This window comes from Lycorma delicatula, chromosome 10 (assembly GCF_047948215.1).
Source record: "Lycorma delicatula isolate Av1 chromosome 10, ASM4794821v1, whole genome shotgun sequence".
In the NCBI taxonomy this organism is placed as follows: Eukaryota; Metazoa; Arthropoda; class Insecta; order Hemiptera; family Fulgoridae; genus Lycorma; species Lycorma delicatula.
Window position 1 is genome coordinate 27,766,027 of NC_134464.1, and position 18,690 is coordinate 27,784,716.

The 18,690-nt window shown below is 30.3% G+C and overlaps 1 protein-coding gene across 1 annotated transcript; it reads left to right on the forward strand.

The window, feature by feature from the left end:
• The first annotated feature begins 3,085 nt into the window (after positions 1–3,085).
• Positions 3,086–17,701, forward strand: LOC142330827 (uncharacterized). The gene is made up of 3 exons (XM_075376263.1): positions 3,086–3,146; positions 9,157–9,386; positions 17,428–17,701. Exons 1-3 carry the CDS (start codon positions 3,129–3,131, stop codon positions 17,693–17,695), a joined length of 516 nt encoding a protein of 171 aa, XP_075232378.1. The 5' UTR covers positions 3,086–3,128; the 3' UTR covers positions 17,696–17,701.
• The last annotated feature ends 989 nt before the right edge of the window (positions 17,702–18,690 follow it).

Here is an 18,690-nt window from a genome sequence, read left to right on the forward strand (position 1 = left end):
GCTACCCGGTGAAGCACGTGATTCGCTCTGGACCAATAGCAGCTAAAATAAAAATATGAGCACATACATCAAACAAAGAAACAAACCCACGCACTATAATTTTTTGTGGGAAAGAACAAAATAAAAATCTGCATAAAAAATAAATTTTAATAAATTTCACTTCCTATCAAAACAAATTACCCTTTTCTCTCCATCCGAAATTGTTTTCTAAAATTTAATTGAGTCACTATTTTTTTACACGACTGTCCAAATGAAATAATTATTAAAGATTAAAAAACATGACTGCCAAAAAAAAAACTTTGCTTTTTAATATACGATAATTAAAGAGCCAGCGGGTGACAAGTTTGTATATAGTATAACTTTTTTTTTCAAATTTTTTAAATTTATTTAAACATATATATATATATATATATATATATATATATATATATATATAGCCTATAACACGCCCGGTAACGTAAGAATTCCAAAGTGGGTTCATACATCTAAATTGGTTCAGTCATTGAGATGCTACGGTGGAACATACATACACACATCCTAAATACATTATACTCCATTTTGAGCAGTCGTGTAAAAAAAATTTGCATGTTTTGTATTATAAGAAAATTACTAAGTTTTCAAGTTATTAAAAAATACACAAAATGGCTACTATAGTAGTTATCAATTATGTTTAGAATTAATTTATTAAACAGTTTCTTTATAATCAATTAAGTAATTATTGTATAAATAATAAATTTTAGAACAAAATCTTTAATTAGTAATATTTAAAAATTAATCAATATAGAATCTTTTTTTGTTTTGAAAAAGAGAGCATCCACAGCTATGGTCAATAGCCCGGTGGAGATTGGTAGCGTATGAAAAGATGCCGTGCCTAATAGAGTCGAACCCGAGACCTTCTATATTCGTAATTAGTATTTCCCGGGTTCATAATTAAAATATTTTAATTAACTGTATTTTAAATAAATTGGTCGGAAGGTTTTTTAAATGGTTCATTGATATATTAATAATAAAAAATGGAGGTATAATTGAACCGTTTCCCATAAAGTGGACAATTAATTTGAGTTAAAATATAACAGTTCTGAATATAAAAATAGAGGTATTCACTTGTATCAAATATTTTACACGGATAAGGATTTGTACTATATTCATACGAGAAGGAAGACCAAGTGAATAAAGAACTATACCAATTACTGTTCCGTCTAATAAAAACGGCATATCCTTTATTTCTTTCGTTTTCCCGTCCAGATAGCGCTGTAGAAGAGTTATAGTTTTAGAACAGAAAGTACTGTAATCGGTACAATTTGGGCATATGCGATTTTCATCGGATCTTGACGTTTTAACATCTAAGGAACCCAAAAAATCAAAAAACCGGATGGAAACTTTCGAATGTGAATATTCGTATTACGTGTGTTCGGTGCTGGCCTTTAAATCACCTTATATTTCCAAAATTACTGAATCGATTTTGACCAGACTTGGTCACATTACTTCTATATATGGGACATTGATGCCATTATTTTTTTCAACTTAAAAGGTCAAGAGGATGTGGCTGTAGAGCAAGGACACACTCCCCTCGAAATTTCGTTTAATTAAGGTCATATTTTTCTTAGGCACATTTGTTAACAATTAAAGATAACCATATTTGCAACAAAAAAAATTCAAAATAGTACTCCTACCCCAAAAACTTCTGTTTTAGTCTGCTATGTTGTGACGCCACAGGAGAACGGTAGAATTAAATAACAAAATAATATTTAAAGTAAAAAAATGTAACTCGGTCTGGCTAGGTGTCGAACTCGATTACCCGATTGACTCGGTAACTGGTGCGTTAAGCCTTGTGGCTACACTAGTCTGCCGACCATACAACCGAAATTTATTCTATGTAATTTGTAAAATTACATTAGTTTAGTTAGTACCGACGATCGCCGCTAGTACTGCCTCACCAGCGCGAATTAAATACGGTATGCGCGCGCGCTTTAGTTAGATCAATTATTATCTTTGTTTAAGTCACATTTTATTTACTTGTTTTTCAGTCCTAACTTATTATTTTCAAACTTAATTCATCAGTCGATTCATATCACGCAATTCCGTATTTTTTCTTTACTTAGTTTTTTCGTTTAAATTTCTGTTACCTTTCAAATAAAAGTAATTTAATAGAAATATATATATAAAGACTTATACGTATATATACACATAAATGTGTGTGTATTTACGTATAAAAGTAACTGCATTTACTAGGATTTGAATCTTAGAACTCTCAACTTCGAAATCAGCTGATTTGCGATGACGAGTTGACCACTAGATCAACTCGGTGGTTAGACTAAAAGCCCACGTGGGCTGGTCTAGTGGTTAACTCGTAATCGCAAATCAGCTGATTTCAAAGTCGAGAGCTCAAATCCTAGTAAATGTAGTTATTTTTATACGGATTTGAATCTAGATCGTGGATCTTTGGTGTTCTTTGGTGGCTGGGTCAATTAACCACACCTCTCAGGAGTGGTCGACCTGAACTGTAGAAAACTACACTCCATTCACATTCATACATATCATCCTCATTTGTCCTCTGAAGTAACACCGTCCCGTGGTTCCAGAGGCTAAACAGAAAAAGAGAGAGATCGGAGGACCTAAAAACGTTGAGAAATACAAAAAATCCGAAAGGATACATTTTAGAGCAATATCAATTCTTCAATTTAAAAATTCCTACGATGCTTATAGCATAGATAATTCCTATTTTAGTAATGATGTAAAAGATATGGTATTGTAATCTGAAATTTACCGACTAAACAAAAATGGTTTACTGACAAACTGGAATTTTATTTACATCTTACGGGAAAACCATTGAGTTATAATTGCACTATATTAGAAAGTTATATAAATAATATACTATAAATAGCTAAAAATAATTACAAAATAAACAAATTAATATTGTTCAAGAAGTATTGAAATTAATGCAATATTTATCGGAAATTTACATAGAAAATACTATTAAACTATTATGAATATAAGCACATAATTTAACAGAAATAGAATTTAATACGATAAGGTGGTAGGACACAAATATAAATACGGAGACAATTAAGATAAATATTAATTACTTCTTTAACAGCTCATAAAAGCTTTACTACGGAAATAACATCATGAAATTAAACTTACAGGTAAGAAGATTAATATGTAAGCGTTTTTTAAAACATTTTTAATTTTATTTTTCATATTTGTTATGCGTTAATTTTTTGGAATGTATAATTGAAATTATGCGAAATGAATACATTATTAGGATTCCTACGCAGATTTATTACAATGAATTGATAGGAAGGTCATGTAGGGATAAAATAAAAATAATCTCATGCAATACTCAATAATCAATATTCAATAGGATTTGAAATACAAAACAATGCATTGAATTAAAACTGAACGAGTAGACCTAAATACTATTACTTATGTTTGATGCAAATAATTAAAATTATTTTCATGATAACTGGCTGTCCTCGAGCTCATGTGAAATGATTAGTACAAGAATCCCAGTGTTATTTAATTATACATTTATTATAATAATACCATTGTTAAAAATGTTAATATAAATATTTTTTTCTATATTATATTTAAATAAACAAGAACAAAACGAAAGTAATGAAATGTAGTAGAAATAAAGTAAATGGACCACTGAATATAAAAGACGAGAAAAGACTGTAGAGGTAGACTATGGAGGTAGGTTTGTTATTTGGGAAGTAGAATTACTAAAGATGAACAAATCAGGAGTTATATAAAATGCTGAATAGCACAGGTAAAAAGAGCTTTCAATCAGAAATATAATTTGCTTAAATCAAAAATTAATTTAAACCTCAGGAAAGTATTTTTGAAAGTACATCTCTGGAGCGTAGCTTTATATGGAAGTGAAACTTGGACGATCGGAGTACCTGAGAAAAAGATTAGAAGCTTTTGAAATCTGTTGTATAACAACAGGAGAATGTTAAAAATCAGGTGGGTGGATAAAATGACAAATGAAGAGGAACTGCGGCAAATAGATGAAGGAAGAAGCATTTGGAAAGATATAGTAAAAAAAAGATAAATTTATAGGCCACATCCTAAGGCACCCTGGAATAGTCGCTTTGATATTGGAGGGACAGGTAGGCGGGAAAAATCGTGCAGGCAGGCAACGTTTGAAATATATAAAATATTTTTTTTAGGGATGTAGAGGATGTAAGGAGTATACCAAGATGAAACGACTGGCACCAAATAGGGAATCTTGGAGAGCTGTATCAAACCAGTCAAATGATTGAAAAAAAAAAAAAAAATTATATTTAAATATCAAACTGTTTACTGATGAGGTAGTTAGTTCGTCAATAGGGATAATTTCACTAACCTAACCTAACCTTTACTGGGACGGTCAGTTTTTCACTTGAATGGGTTATACCCGGTAAGGAATTTGAAACCAACCGATATAGATTAAACACAGTTTAGACATTTACATTTTATGAATGAAATGAACACATTAATACGTAAATTAAATTAAATTTCGTATTTATATTAACAACATGTTACGTATTTACCATATCTTTTCCAAAAGATGTTAGAAATAATCGCCCTACGCATCGATGTACTTTTGTACTCGCTTGATCATATTGAGTTATCTAATGTTATACGTTGTTTTCAATATCATCGATTTCTTGTCATCAATATTATGTGAATTTGATTCATTATCTCTATAATTCAAAAAACCCCAGCAGAAAGAATCGCAACTAAACAAATCTGGAGAATGCGGAGGTTACCGACTTCTGCTAACAATTCCTTCTTCTATAAAAGCCAAAATGAACGCGTGCTAGTAAATCGTTTGATTTGTGAAACGTTGCTTCCCATCTTCTAGGAAAAAGCCGAACTCTTTTTTTACGATCTGTTAACTGAGAGAAGAATTCTACTAAAATTTTACAGTATACTTCTATATTGACAATTCAATTAAGAAATATTGGCTCGCTATTCGATTACCACAAAACAGAACACTATACACCGATTTTCTCATCACAAGTAGATGCACAAATATCCGGTGAGGATTTTAACTCATCTAATATCTCGTCTGCGAATCAACTTAAGCAGATAAATGGAACACCCACCGGGTTGGCTAGTGGTGAACGCGTCTTCCCAAATCAGCTGATTTAGAAGTCAAAATTTCCGGCTTTCAAGTCCTAGTAAAGTCAGTTATTTTTACACGGATTTGAATACTAGATCGTGGATATCGGTGTTCTTTGGTGGTTGGGTTTTAATTAACCACATATCTCAGTAATGGTCGACCTGAGACTACACAAGAGACCACTTCATTTATATTAGTACATATCATGCTCTTTCCATCCTCTGAAGTAATACCTTACGAAGGTTCCGGACGCTAAACAGAAAAGAGAGAGAGAGAGAGGTATTGAAAGATCACTTTAAAAATACCATTAAAAATTATAAGTGGCTGCCCCTTTAGTTGAAGTAGCCCACAGTTTTTATGCCAAAATATTTATATTTCCAATGCCCTATAAAATGGATTGTGATTACCCTACCGCTTTCATTAAACTAGATGAGTTTCTCCCTCCAATTGGGTTGCTCCCTGAGAGTTTAGAGTGTAGTGGTCTGAGTTATAGAGAATAAATATATATCGTTTCAAGGTAAGACATCTGGTAAATTCAGGTTTCTATGTTTTACGGTTGAAAAGTTATTTAGGGTTGCCATAATTAAAATTTTATGTATATATATATATATTTTCAATTCAAAAATTACTCTCAACCTTAGTGATAAAGGTTGAAAACTATTTGTGGTTATATCAATTTTGTGTTTATTCATAACTATTTTCAATTGATAAGAGACTGTTTACGCGAATAATGCAATGTAATGCATTATTTAACAAAAACAAAAAGGATTTTTATCAATTTGTCGCTCACAAGTTTAATACAACTCAAATTTTAACTTACCCCAACTTTTTAATATGCTTATGATTCATGAAAAATATCACAGGCAAAAACGATCCTAGCCAAAGTTACTTTCTCTAGGAGTAATGTTGTTCAATACACAGTTAGTTCCTGTGATGAATAATTTGAAATTGTCATTTGTAATTCTGTATATTACCACCATTTTTTAATGCATATTATCATGTCATACAATAGTATATTCGATTCTGTATCGAATAAAACGAAAAACCACTTCTTTTTTTCTAGTAAGCCTAGCATAAATTTTTAACAATTATAATATTTTTATTTAAGGGAGATCTCAAAAATCAAGAATTACAAACATACGGGCAATATAAGCTACTTTTGTTGTCTACAAAATAATCCCATCCCGAAATTACAACAACCAGGAAATTAAAAACAAACTACAAAAAAATACTGTAGCAGAATTTAACAAGCATGATTACTTTTTTTTATATTTTTAACTACAAAATGGAAAATGATAAGGTTTTGAAAGAATTTTTTATTTTAAACGAAAAATTTTTAAATTAAGATAAAAAAAATCTTAATTTTATTTTTGCATAAATATAATGTAATAGTTATTTTTAAATAAATATAATCTTTAACGACTTTATTTCTTAAAGAATTAATTAAATTAAAATTTTCATTAAAATATGCTTTGTCTATTTTTGTTTTTTAATTGAATATAAAACGTCTTTTAATAATACCTATTTTATAAACTAATTCCATTAAAGGAAAATGACAACTTGACACATCGTAGTTATGTTGTAATTTTATGTCAAACAAATAAATTTTAAAGATTTCATTCAAACAAAATATACGTAACAATAATAATGTATTTTACGAAACTCATTCAAATTTACATACGACGCTTTCACTTACCAACTTGAAACTTATTATACAGTGTCCCATAAATTTCCATATACAGAAAAATAAAAATATTTTTATGAAACCGTTTTAATTTATAAAATATGTTCTACATAACTACCATTGTTATGAAAACACATTTCGATGTGTGTCCTTCACTACTGAAGAAGAACAAGTAACCCCATAAATTACCATAAATAGGAAAAATAAGACATTCTTTATGAAGGACATGGTGTATCGGGAAAATATACGAAACATAAGTCATCTCAAGGAATGTATCACCAACAACATTATGCAGCACAGCTGGAGTTATGTATAAAAACGCTATAAATCTGGCATGACGGTTGGAGGAGCATATTAATGTATCATTGCTACGTAAAACTAAATATATTATACATAAATCTTCATTTTTACATAATTACTAATTTGTACTTTTCAAAAAGAGAAGAAAAAAATATAATATAGTATATTTAAAATGCAAATCGTAACTCAGTTAATTTCAAATGGAAATTGTATCTACCTTAGATGCAGAGCGGAATTTTTTTAAAGCTGTTTTTATAGAAATAACATTAAAAAAATCATTCGAAGATATTTTTAAATTTTCAAAAATTTGTGAAAACTTTAAAAAAATAATTGGATCTGAATAAAAATTAACACCTTCTTATTTTTATATCAATTAAACCCTATTATTATTCATGCCCTAATTTAAAAATTCTGTTAATTACCCTGGAAGAAGTAATTTAAAAAAAAAATGTTAACAGAATAATAAACTTAAAATATATAAACAACTAGCCGGTCCGTCTAACCAGAACCTGAAGCCTAGGAGCTCAGAATAGCCCAGGCTAAACCCGGAGCCAGTTAAGAGGCTCCTCGGGGCCAAGAAGCCTACCCTATAGCCGCAGAGCTCGCTTCACTTGCCATTCCCAATTTGTCAGGGAGATCGGTGCCCTGGGCACCGCAGAGCTTGCGTCGGTTGCCATTCCCATCTATCCAGAAGGATCCACCCCCTGGACCCCCGCACTGTATTATTCTCATGGTTGTGAGAATAATACTGATAAATAATAATTATAGTATTCTGGCTTATAGAAACCTGAAAAAGAAAGTAGATTATAAAAATAGAACAATAGTAATTATGATAAGTAAAATACACACCCCTTTGACGGCAAAAAATTCATAACTTATTTCTTTGCCGTGGTGGCAGAAATATAATAACGAAGAAAAATGATTAATCTGTTTCTTCCTTAATGAATATCTTTAATTCACAACTTCACCCTCCTTGGTGGCAAAAAAAAAAATGAATATTTTGAATATAATAACCTTCAAGGGAGCTGGGGCCTTGGCTGGGGAGCTGGGGCCTGAGGGAGAGCCTCAGTCGATGGCTTAAAATCTTCCCTGGGATAACAACAAATATCCTGTAAATTTGAAAATAATCATCGCGTGATACGATAACAAACAAACACACTTTATATATATATATATATATTTCCGAATAACCGTGATCTGTTAAATCGAGAGTATACCTGATGAATGAAAAATTTAACCTTCAACTTACTAACAAATAACCACACGTTTGAATTTTGAAAATCGCACGAATGTTTGCAGAGATTTTATAAGAGCACCCCATTGCACCTCCTAAAACAGCGCACCATTTGTTACCAGCTGATGGTGATGATCGGTCTAGCTTCCTATAAAGTGCTCGCATACCCTACTGCTCTAGTCTTACACACTGTCCCCCGCACAGGAAGCCCATTATTGTTAAACAGAAATGTTTTAAATTTATTTAATATTATTTTATTTAACGTAAATTTAATTCAATTATTTCTGTAATATTAGTCATTCAATTGATGCGAATTATTCAGTTCAAACCTAGTTCACACAGTCATTAATTAAATTCATTAAAGTTTGTGCTTCAACCGGCAAATTTCTACTACGACGACGTATAGATATTTTTTTTTTCGATATGAAATATATATAAAATTATCTCAGTTATGACAACAAATACAGGTAAAAATTCGGTTGTGATTGATCGAGTAGTATTTTTGTTTATCCCGAACAAACAAAAACCCTCTTTATATAATAATATAGATTTTAAAAACGATTATCATACTATTAAATTCTGCAAAGGATGTCAGGTGTTAAATGATTAATACAAAGATAAATACAGTAAAAAAAGTCGTTGTCGATATTTATGTCACATTTTTCAACCGATTCCTGGACCTTAACTGTTGTGATATTACAGATGCAACCATGACTGTAGTTAAGACGACGCAAATCGTTATGAGAATATTCTTTTGTCTGTAATAAAATTATAAATTTATATAATCAATCCATTAATAATACTACACTTATTTCTATGTTACAGAACATCATTTTAGTGACAATATTATGTTTTATTTCCATTGGATTTAAAGTAACGGCTCAACAACAAAATCTAATTGATAATATAGAAAATCAAGACGAGAAGGCTGACGGAAGATCGCTAAATCATGTAGTAGTACAAGGTGGGGGCCGATCGCTGCTAAATTCGTTCCTACAAGGATTACACACGGGAAGTTATTATGCTGGAAATTACATCGGCTATTTAATTTCCGGGTAAGTAAATAAATAAATAAATAAACAAACAAAAATATAAAAAAATACAATAACTTTAAATTAGCTATTTAAAAGAATGAATAAAAAATAAAAACTTATTTTACGTACAATAAATACACTAATATCGCGTTTGAGAAAAGAAAATTTTGATTAATGATAAAAACTGCCCGAATTTCCTTAGTATAAATAATTTTAAAAAATAGAGAAAGCGGATAATTTCAAATATCTGGGTGAATGGATCAGTTAGAATTCTTTAAATAAAAAAGCGTTAACATTTAGACCTAATAAAATGGAATTAGCATTCCAGCTTACGAAAAACAGATATAACAGTCCTTACCATGGAATTTCGACACTATAATACTGTGATACAGCCGGAAGAACTCTATACCCTAAGACTGTGCAACAAATGTCTACTAGAAAATCTAGAAAAAAAAGAAAGGAAAATTATAAGAAACATTTTAGGTTTTAAATTTCAAAATAATCGGGTAAAATTAATTCTTAAATATAATTTTATACTAAAATTGAAAAACGAATAGTAACTATAAAGAAAAGAAGAAGATGGGTTTTACGAGGGCCGCCTTTAAAGTTTTTACAAAAACAATGAAAGAAGAAAGATTTTTCGAATAAATAGTTTTATTGTTTTTAAAAATATTAGCTTTTTAGATTTATGCACACTTGCATGCGTTCGTACCAGTTCTCAAAACAATTTTTCCAGTCTGAAGTTGGTACCTCAAAAATATTGCTTTGGAAGGATTCAACAGCTTCTTGAAAATCGCTGACCACGCATTTCTTGCTTGACATAAGGGAACAAAAAGAAGTCGGAAGGCGATAAATCAGAAGAGTACAGGCAATGAGACATTAATTCAATTTTTTTTCCCGCCAAATAATCAACTGTTTGACGTGCTGAACGAGAGCTGGCATTTTCATGACGAAAACTAATGCGACATTTTCGGTTGTCTTCCTGACTTTATTGATGACTTATGGTGGAAAAATTGCTGTATATCATTCGGCATTAACCTTTATTCAATCCTCTGAAGCAGTGGTCCAGCATAACAGAAGAGACAAGCGATAATTTTCTTGGAAGTGCTTCGCGAACGAACCATTTTTGTTGGATTCGGTACACCTTGGAACACCAACACTCAGTTGATTGTTGCTTACTTTCCGGCTCGTACAAATATATCCAAGTTTCGACTTCTATTACGATCTTGTATAGAATTTTGCATTTCCTCGGTCAAATATTTTGAGTATTTCCTTACACGAGTTGACATGAGCCTGTTTTAGAGCTTCGGTGAAATTATGTGATATCCTTCGGGAACAGATCTTTTTCACAGTTAAATGTTTATGCAAAATCGAATTTACTGTAATTTTCGATATGCTTAAGGATGCCTCTATCTCACGGTAAGTCACATGTAGATCTTCTTCAGTTACGTTGAACACAGCATCGATGTTTTTTGGAATAACAACCGATTTTTATCGACCTTCACGAAATTCATCGCTGAAGAAAGCACGATCACGTGAAATTCTTCAAACCTCGTACAATTGTACGAGGTTTGAAGAATTTCACTAATAGGTCACTAATAGGTTTCACTAATAGGTCTTTTAACTGGTCGGTCACAGTCTTTTGAATGTTCTCCAGAGTTCCAAAATGACGTCCTTTTAAGAGATGTTTCAATTTCGGGAAAAGGAAAAAAGTTCACAAAGACTCAAATCAGGTGAATAGGGGGATTGAGAAACCGTAGGATGCGTTTTGAGAACAAATATTCCCTGATGGAAATGGCCGTGTGACACGGGGCATTGTCATGAAAAAGCATCCACTTGTATGCAATGTCTGATCTCACGCGAATCACTCTTTTCCTGAACCTTTCAAGGACACCTTTGTAAAACACTTGGTTGACAGTTTGTCCTGGAGGAAAAAATTCTTTATGCACGATACACCTACTGTCACAAAAGCAAATCAGCACGGTTTTGATCTTTGATTTGCTTATTCGACATTATTTCGGCCGAGAAGATGACGGAGTGTGTCACTCTTCGCTTTGCCGCTTTGTTTCAGAATCGTACTCAAATATCCAGAATTCATCACCTGTGATCACTCGATTAAAGAATTCTTGGTCATTGTCAGTCCTCTCAAGAAGATTAACGCACACGTTTCTTCAATTGTCCCTTCTGTTCCGTTGTGCAGTTTTTCGGCACCAATTTCGCACAAACCTTTCGCATGTCCAAATCGTCTGTAAAAATATGATGTACGGTGAAAGTGTTTAAATTTAACTGTTCACTCATCATTCTTATTGTTAAACGAGGGTCTGATCTCACAAGAACCCTCCTCACACGCTCAACGTTTTCGTCAGATTTTGAAGTTGAAGGTCTCCCCGAGCGAGGTTGATCTTCAACGTGTTCTCGGCCTTCCAAAAATGATTTGTACCAGCGGAAAACTTGTGCTCTTGATAAGCAATGTTCCCCGTAGTCCTGTTTCAACTTTTGAAAGGTCACACTCGCGGATTCCCCAAGTTTAACACAAAACTTGATTGCACAACGTTGCTCTAAATTCCGATGCTCCATTTTCGTATCACACAAGAAAAATACAACTTCACTGATGGCGCTGTAAAAAATAATGTGTTGGCTGAACGGAGTTGAAACTCGTACTGAGCATGTGGAAGGGATGAACAAACCGGTCTAACACATACCGGTAGACACAACGTTGCCAGATCGTTCGCAGTGTTACCAATCTCATTACTTTTCTCACACACTTCGTACTTAATCTGTTTCATGGTGATTTATTACCAAATACTGAATAAAGCGATTAAAGGCATTGTTGTTGAGTTGATCCTTACAAAAATCTTAAAAAATCGTCCAACGAAAACCTTAACGTGAAATTTTTACCTTTTCACAAAACTGTTTATTTTTTTAAACGCTCTTTCTAAACAAACTACTCGGCCTATTTCTGAGCTGCCACTATTGTAACAATAAAAAAGTCAAATTTCACAATAGCAACGTCATATTTTAATAGCGTCATCTAGTGGTCGTTTGTAAAAACTTAAAAGGCGACCTCCGTACTTTTATTTAAAACGAATAACAGTAGATTGACTAAAAAATTTTTGATTTCTTCCGAAGTAAAAAAAACTAAAGGCAAATGGTTCACACAAGTCTAAGAAGACCAAGGAAGGACTGAAGATAACTGAAGAAATTATAAGAGAAAAATAATTTTTTTTAAGATAATATTAAAAAATGAAAAAAAAGGTTCCAAGAAGCGCCAAAACACAAGAACAATAGAGCTAAATTTTCTGAAGAATGAAAGAAAGAGATATCAGAAAGAATGAAGAAAAAACAACCGCAAATAAATAAATGATATAACATGTTCCAAGGTAAACTATTCGGAGAAAAAAATACACTTTTTATTCAAACAGAAAGATAGTATAATACTTTGTTTACTGGCAATTTATTGTATATCAAACCTTTCTTTCTTTTTCCTGTTTAGCCTCCGGTAACTACCGTTAAGATAATTCTTCAGAGGATGAATGAGGATGATATGTATGAGTGTGAATGAAGTGTAGTCTTGTACATTCTCAGTTCGACCATAACTGAGATGTGTGGTTAATTGAAACCCAACCACCAAAGAACACCGGTATCCACGATCTAGTATTCAAATCCGTGTAAAATTATCTGGCTTTACTAGGACTTGAACGCTGTAACTCTCGACTTCCAAATCAGCTGATTTGGGAAGACGCGTTAACCACTAGACCAACCCGGTGGGTTTGTATATCAAACCTAAAAAAATGTAGTTTTACGCAAAAACGTTTTGTGTTTAACAGTAATTTTCTAAAAAAAAAATTCTAAAAATACAGTTCTAGAAATATTTACTCATTTTTTCAGGTCAGAAACCATATGATAAAATAAAATGTTACCCATTAATTTAATTTCTAAGAATCCCAGTATGACTTTATATTACTTTGGGATAGAAATTGTGGCCTAATTATTTTGCAAACTAAAATTCAAAAACAAAGGGCTTCTGGACCCATCTTTTTATGAACTATTTTTTTCTTTTTCTCTTAAAACGTGTCCTGAAATTCTGTCTGTTTCTTTGTTAGACACTTGGTGTTACACGAATCGTATTTAATTTTTTCTTGCGTAATCACTGTAAGATTTAATTTTAATGAAAGAATTTAGTTTTAATTTTCTCCATACTAAGCGTGAAAAGAAAATTAGGACAAGATTAACTAGGTAATATGTAAAACATATTCGTGCCGGGGCATTTAAACATTCTCATTATTTTTAATCTGTTATCCCAAATAGGATGAATGATAATTTAGTCGAATGATTCTAATCTTTTCACCATAAATGAACACAAACAAAATAACAATGCTTTTTTTGAATAAGTAATTTCGTTAAAGATCATTTTGAAACGTGTAGTAGTTAAAATGCCAAAAGCTTTGTTAATAATCATAATTAACTTTTTATTTATTATAAAATTAGTTGTCGCATAAAGGTACAAATGATAAAATTAATTTACTTATATAAATGATTCTTACTTCATAGATTTAGCAAAATGAAAAAAAAATGAAAATAGAAGAAATTTTTGGTTGAATTCATAGATTTTACATACATAATTAAATATGTATACAATCATATAATTATAATTTTGGTATGTAAATCATTAACAATAGACCTATTTATTTACCGAAACTTTCCAAAAACAAAATTCAACTAACGAAATTCATAGCATTACATTTTTTTTTTAAACTTTAAATCCATTTTTAAATTATACAATAAAAATCAAATATATTAATAAAATTATTTACTATTTATAATAATTAAAAAATAAATTTTCCAAAGTAATCTAAATACATTTATTTAAATAAAAACCACCATTTAAAAAAAATTATGCGCATTTTAAATCAATAATGTTGTTCACTGCGTTGATTGTAACAAAAAAATGGGCCGCTCTATTGTAGTTTTTAAAATTCTATTTTTTTATTTATTTTGGGCTTTTTTGGAGACTTTTGGTGCGTTCGATTCCAATCAAAAGGGAGGTGCACAACTAGATGTAACAACAGTCCTAAATCCAAAATTTCAACATTCCACAGTAATTGTTTTTGAGTTATGCTAGATTTCTAGATTTTACGTACAATAATTTTAATGTAGCAGTTCAAACACTCTTGATTTATATCTAACAATACAATCGACAAATATTCCTCATAAGAACGGCCGCTGTCCAACTTCCAAAATAATCCGAATTTCGGCAGGAATTCCAAACCTTATTTTGCTGCTTTCTAATAACCAGTAGAAGCTTCATTATTTTATTTTAAAAGGTTGTATCAGGCCATACTGATTTCTTTGGAAAAATATTTCCAAAATTTTCCAAAAAGAAAATAAAATGAAAAATATGATTTTATTTATAATTTTCGTATAAATAAATTCAAAAATTAATTTTACATAAAAAATGTAATTTTTCGAAAAAATAAATTTCAAATGTAGGTATTATTTTTCATAATTAAAAAATCGATAATAGAAATTTTCTCCATCCCGTGAAAATTTCCTGTGAAGCTTTATATCTCATTAATAAAAATGACATAATTTTAACAGGTTAGAAAAAAATTACCTGCAAAAAAATAATAAACAATAAACATGCACAATATACTGTTATGAGTTAAACATTTTCTTTTAAGCCCACATAAAGTGTAATTTATTATTATATGTACTGGATATATATATATATATATATATATATATATATATATATATATATAGAAATATCTGATGATGTAATTTTAAAATTATTCTTATTATCATAAATTTTCATCCTATATTCAATTTTATTTATTTATTTAATTTTTTTTAATTTCACGTTAACACCCAACCTGGCATATTTTTATCATATTAAAGCTAACTGAAAAAAAGAAACTAATTTAATGATATTGGAAATTATCATTTAAGTAATTACAAATTAAAAATAAAAAAATAATAATACAATAAGAATAACTAAAAATAAATATATAATTTAAATAATATGACCTAACGTCATTAACTTGATCTATTGTTATTTATTATTTCGCTGAACCGTATTTACTTTTGTGACGATTCTATAATTCTATTGTTAATAATATAATTATTTAAATATAATTTATAATAAGCTAAGAAGGATGTTAAAATATAATTTAAATAAAAATTTTTAATATAAAATATATGACATTTCAAGGATTTCATGTTCTTATTTGTAAGATAAACTACCGATAATTGATGGATTGGTGGATAAAATAAATTGAATACCAAAGGATAGGGACATCGCATTCATTTGTAAGGCTTCCCAAACAATATTGGTATTATTATTAATACAAATTAAACTATAGTTTTAAGTTAACGAATATTAATAGTACACTGTATACATTAGAGATAATGATTTGTGTTCGGTAGGTCGATTATAATTCTTACATGATATAATATGTATAATTAAAGTATATCTCAAACAAGCAACCAACTGACTCATTTATGCAACGTATTTCATTGCTGTTATGAGTCATATTTTAAACGTAATTGGACAACTCGATTTATGCATATAAATATTAAAACTTGGCCAATTTTCAAGATGAAAATTATGATGTTTTTAGTGAATATATCTTTTATTGTCCAGAAGGTTGGAAAGATAGATTCACAACATAAAAATCTTGTTATTTCCTATACAAACTAGCTGTCTTCATTCAAGAAATTATCAGTATAAATAACAAACCTAATAATTCGCGTGTTTCAAAATGAATATCGGGATTTTAAAGTTATTTCTTAAGTTTCACATACATTGATTAATTTTACGTGAAATGAAAGAGTAACTTTATCAGTTTTAGGTGTGCGCAAACTTATAAACAGTTTCCTGTACCTTCCGCTTGAAAGCGCTAGTAGCAAAGATGGCGATCTCCCAGCAGAAAGCGTTCTGTGTTTTGAAATTTCTAAACTGTGAATCAGTAATTATCATTCAACGTGCGTTTCGTTGTGATCCCCCCGATTAGCAATAACATTCGTAGATGGTATAAACAATTTGAAACACTGTCTGTATTTATAAAGGCGACCGAGTATGTGCGAAGACAGTTTTGAACGTTTAAGAATGTCTTTTGTGCGTAGTCCTAGGAAATCCGTTAAGAAGGCTAGCCGCGAATTAGCAATTCCAGTGAGTTCTGTTTGGAGGATTTTAAGGAAACTCTTACAAGTGCGTACATATCGTTTACATCTGTTATTAGCTCTAAACCCTACAGATTACGGTTTGCTTATTAACTTCTCAAATGCACTGTGTCGGTGAAGACTTTAACGTCACTGACTTTGAATGCAAAAATTAAATCTGTTTCCATGGGTTGGGTGTACTTTCATAAAAGTTCAAAATAGCCGAGTTATGGCAAAAAATTGATGTTGTAATTTTGTGTCTGTTTTCATGTCCTATACTTTACCTTCAATTCCATAAAATATTAATTATTTTATTTATTGTTAATTCTAGTATTTTAATGTAAATTAGTATCAAATTAAGTAATAATTTTCTCACCATAATAGATATAATAATTATGACACAATAATACAACATCAATTTTCTGCCACGTTCGGCTACTTGTTAACCGATTTTAAAAAATAAAACGTCATTTTGTTAAAAATAAAAGGCTTAAAATTTTATCAAATAATATAAATTTTGATAAAACTAATATTTATGGAGATATAACGGATTGAAAAATAAAAATCACCGCCATTTTGGAATTTGCGAAGGTACGAGTATTTAAATCCTGATTTTCTGCTGATTTTGAAACGTTTTACCAAGACGCTTAACAAATATTAATGTGATTCATATATCCGAACTTGAGATATAAATTTTTATATAAAAATAACAAAGTGGCCGATAGGGAGAGAACGAAGCAGAATTTCCATTTTTCCTAATGATATTTTTTGTTTAGTTTTACAAGCAGAATCCGAAAAAGTATACCTAGACCACCATTTTAGAAACACTCTGTATATATGAGAAATATATATATGTAGATGAAAAAGTTAAAATTTATAAAATTAAAATTTATTTTAACAGGTTAGGACATCACAGACCAATATATCCAGTACATTTCAATCAACCAGTGATACAATCTCCATTTGTAGGTTACCCAGCTTATCATCACCAACATCTTTACGAGTTCGATCCAAGGTATTTAGATGTACAAGCTGGATCTGAAGTTCACTGGCCAGGATTCGTTGGATCTTACGATTCACAACCATTTATATTTAGCAGGAACACAGAAAAAATTTCGGCACCGAAAGGCGAATCATTTGAAAGTTCTTATAATGGGAAAAACCAGTGATGTAACCCCAGTTAAAAAATAATTATGTAATTTAAGTATTTAAATTTGTTTTATTGAAATATATCCATATTTGTAATTTTTTATGTGATTTTTAATAATAGTAAAAAATATCCTTACTAATAGCATACATAAATTAACTCTGTCTGTAAGATTGATACAAGTGAAAATAACTTTTCAGAATTTATGACACAACGTAACGAAACATCAGGAAAAGTACTACATTACACAAATTATTTTTAATTCATTATTTCCATCAGTTTTATTATTTTACTTAACTCTTGCCAAAGTAATGTGACATAAAATATTTCATCTAATTTATACGTATTGTATGGTCCGGCTATAATCGAGAAGCTTATTTCATTAAATTTTAAGAAAATCTCGAAATGTGATACGTAATTGTAAATAAATTGTATGTTTTGGACAGTGACCGACGTGCAAGGTCAGTAACAAAATAAATTAAGAAAAATAATGCATTTCTTAAATTACATGGGAGTTTTAACTTATTCATAAAAAAAAGTACAACAAGTTTTTAATATTTTCCAGATAATGCAAATCCAATGTTCTATTAGTATGCACTACATCAAAACAACTTCATAAAAAAAAAATAAAAAAAAACTGTTAAAGATATGTACTGTTTAACAGTTACGTAAAGGAACGTACAGCAGAGATCAACCGTATTACCATAATAACGATGTAAAATGAATATTTCATCTATATAAATAAAAATGTAAATGTTCGTTTGTTCAAAATCTTAAATCTCCGAAAGTTTTTCACCGATTGCTTAGAAAGTTTGACACAACGTTGCATTCAAATACGCGCGTGTTTTTATAAACCTATTATTTATATACCTAAGATGGCAGACCTGTAACAGGTAAAGAAATGCTCTTTTTTAAAAACAGCGCTATCTGTTGGACGTAAAAGCAACACACGCTGTATTAAGTATTTTTCGATTCAATTTCAATGTTTCCGATATATGTGTCCGTATATAAGAACTA

Bases quoted from the DNA above. Each gene is read 5' to 3' on its own strand.
- LOC142330827 (XM_075376263.1), top strand. The intron at 9,387-17,427 runs GTAAGTAAATAA...TTATTTTAACAG, and splicing joins ATCGGCTATTTAATTTCCGG to GTTAGGACATCACAGACCAA.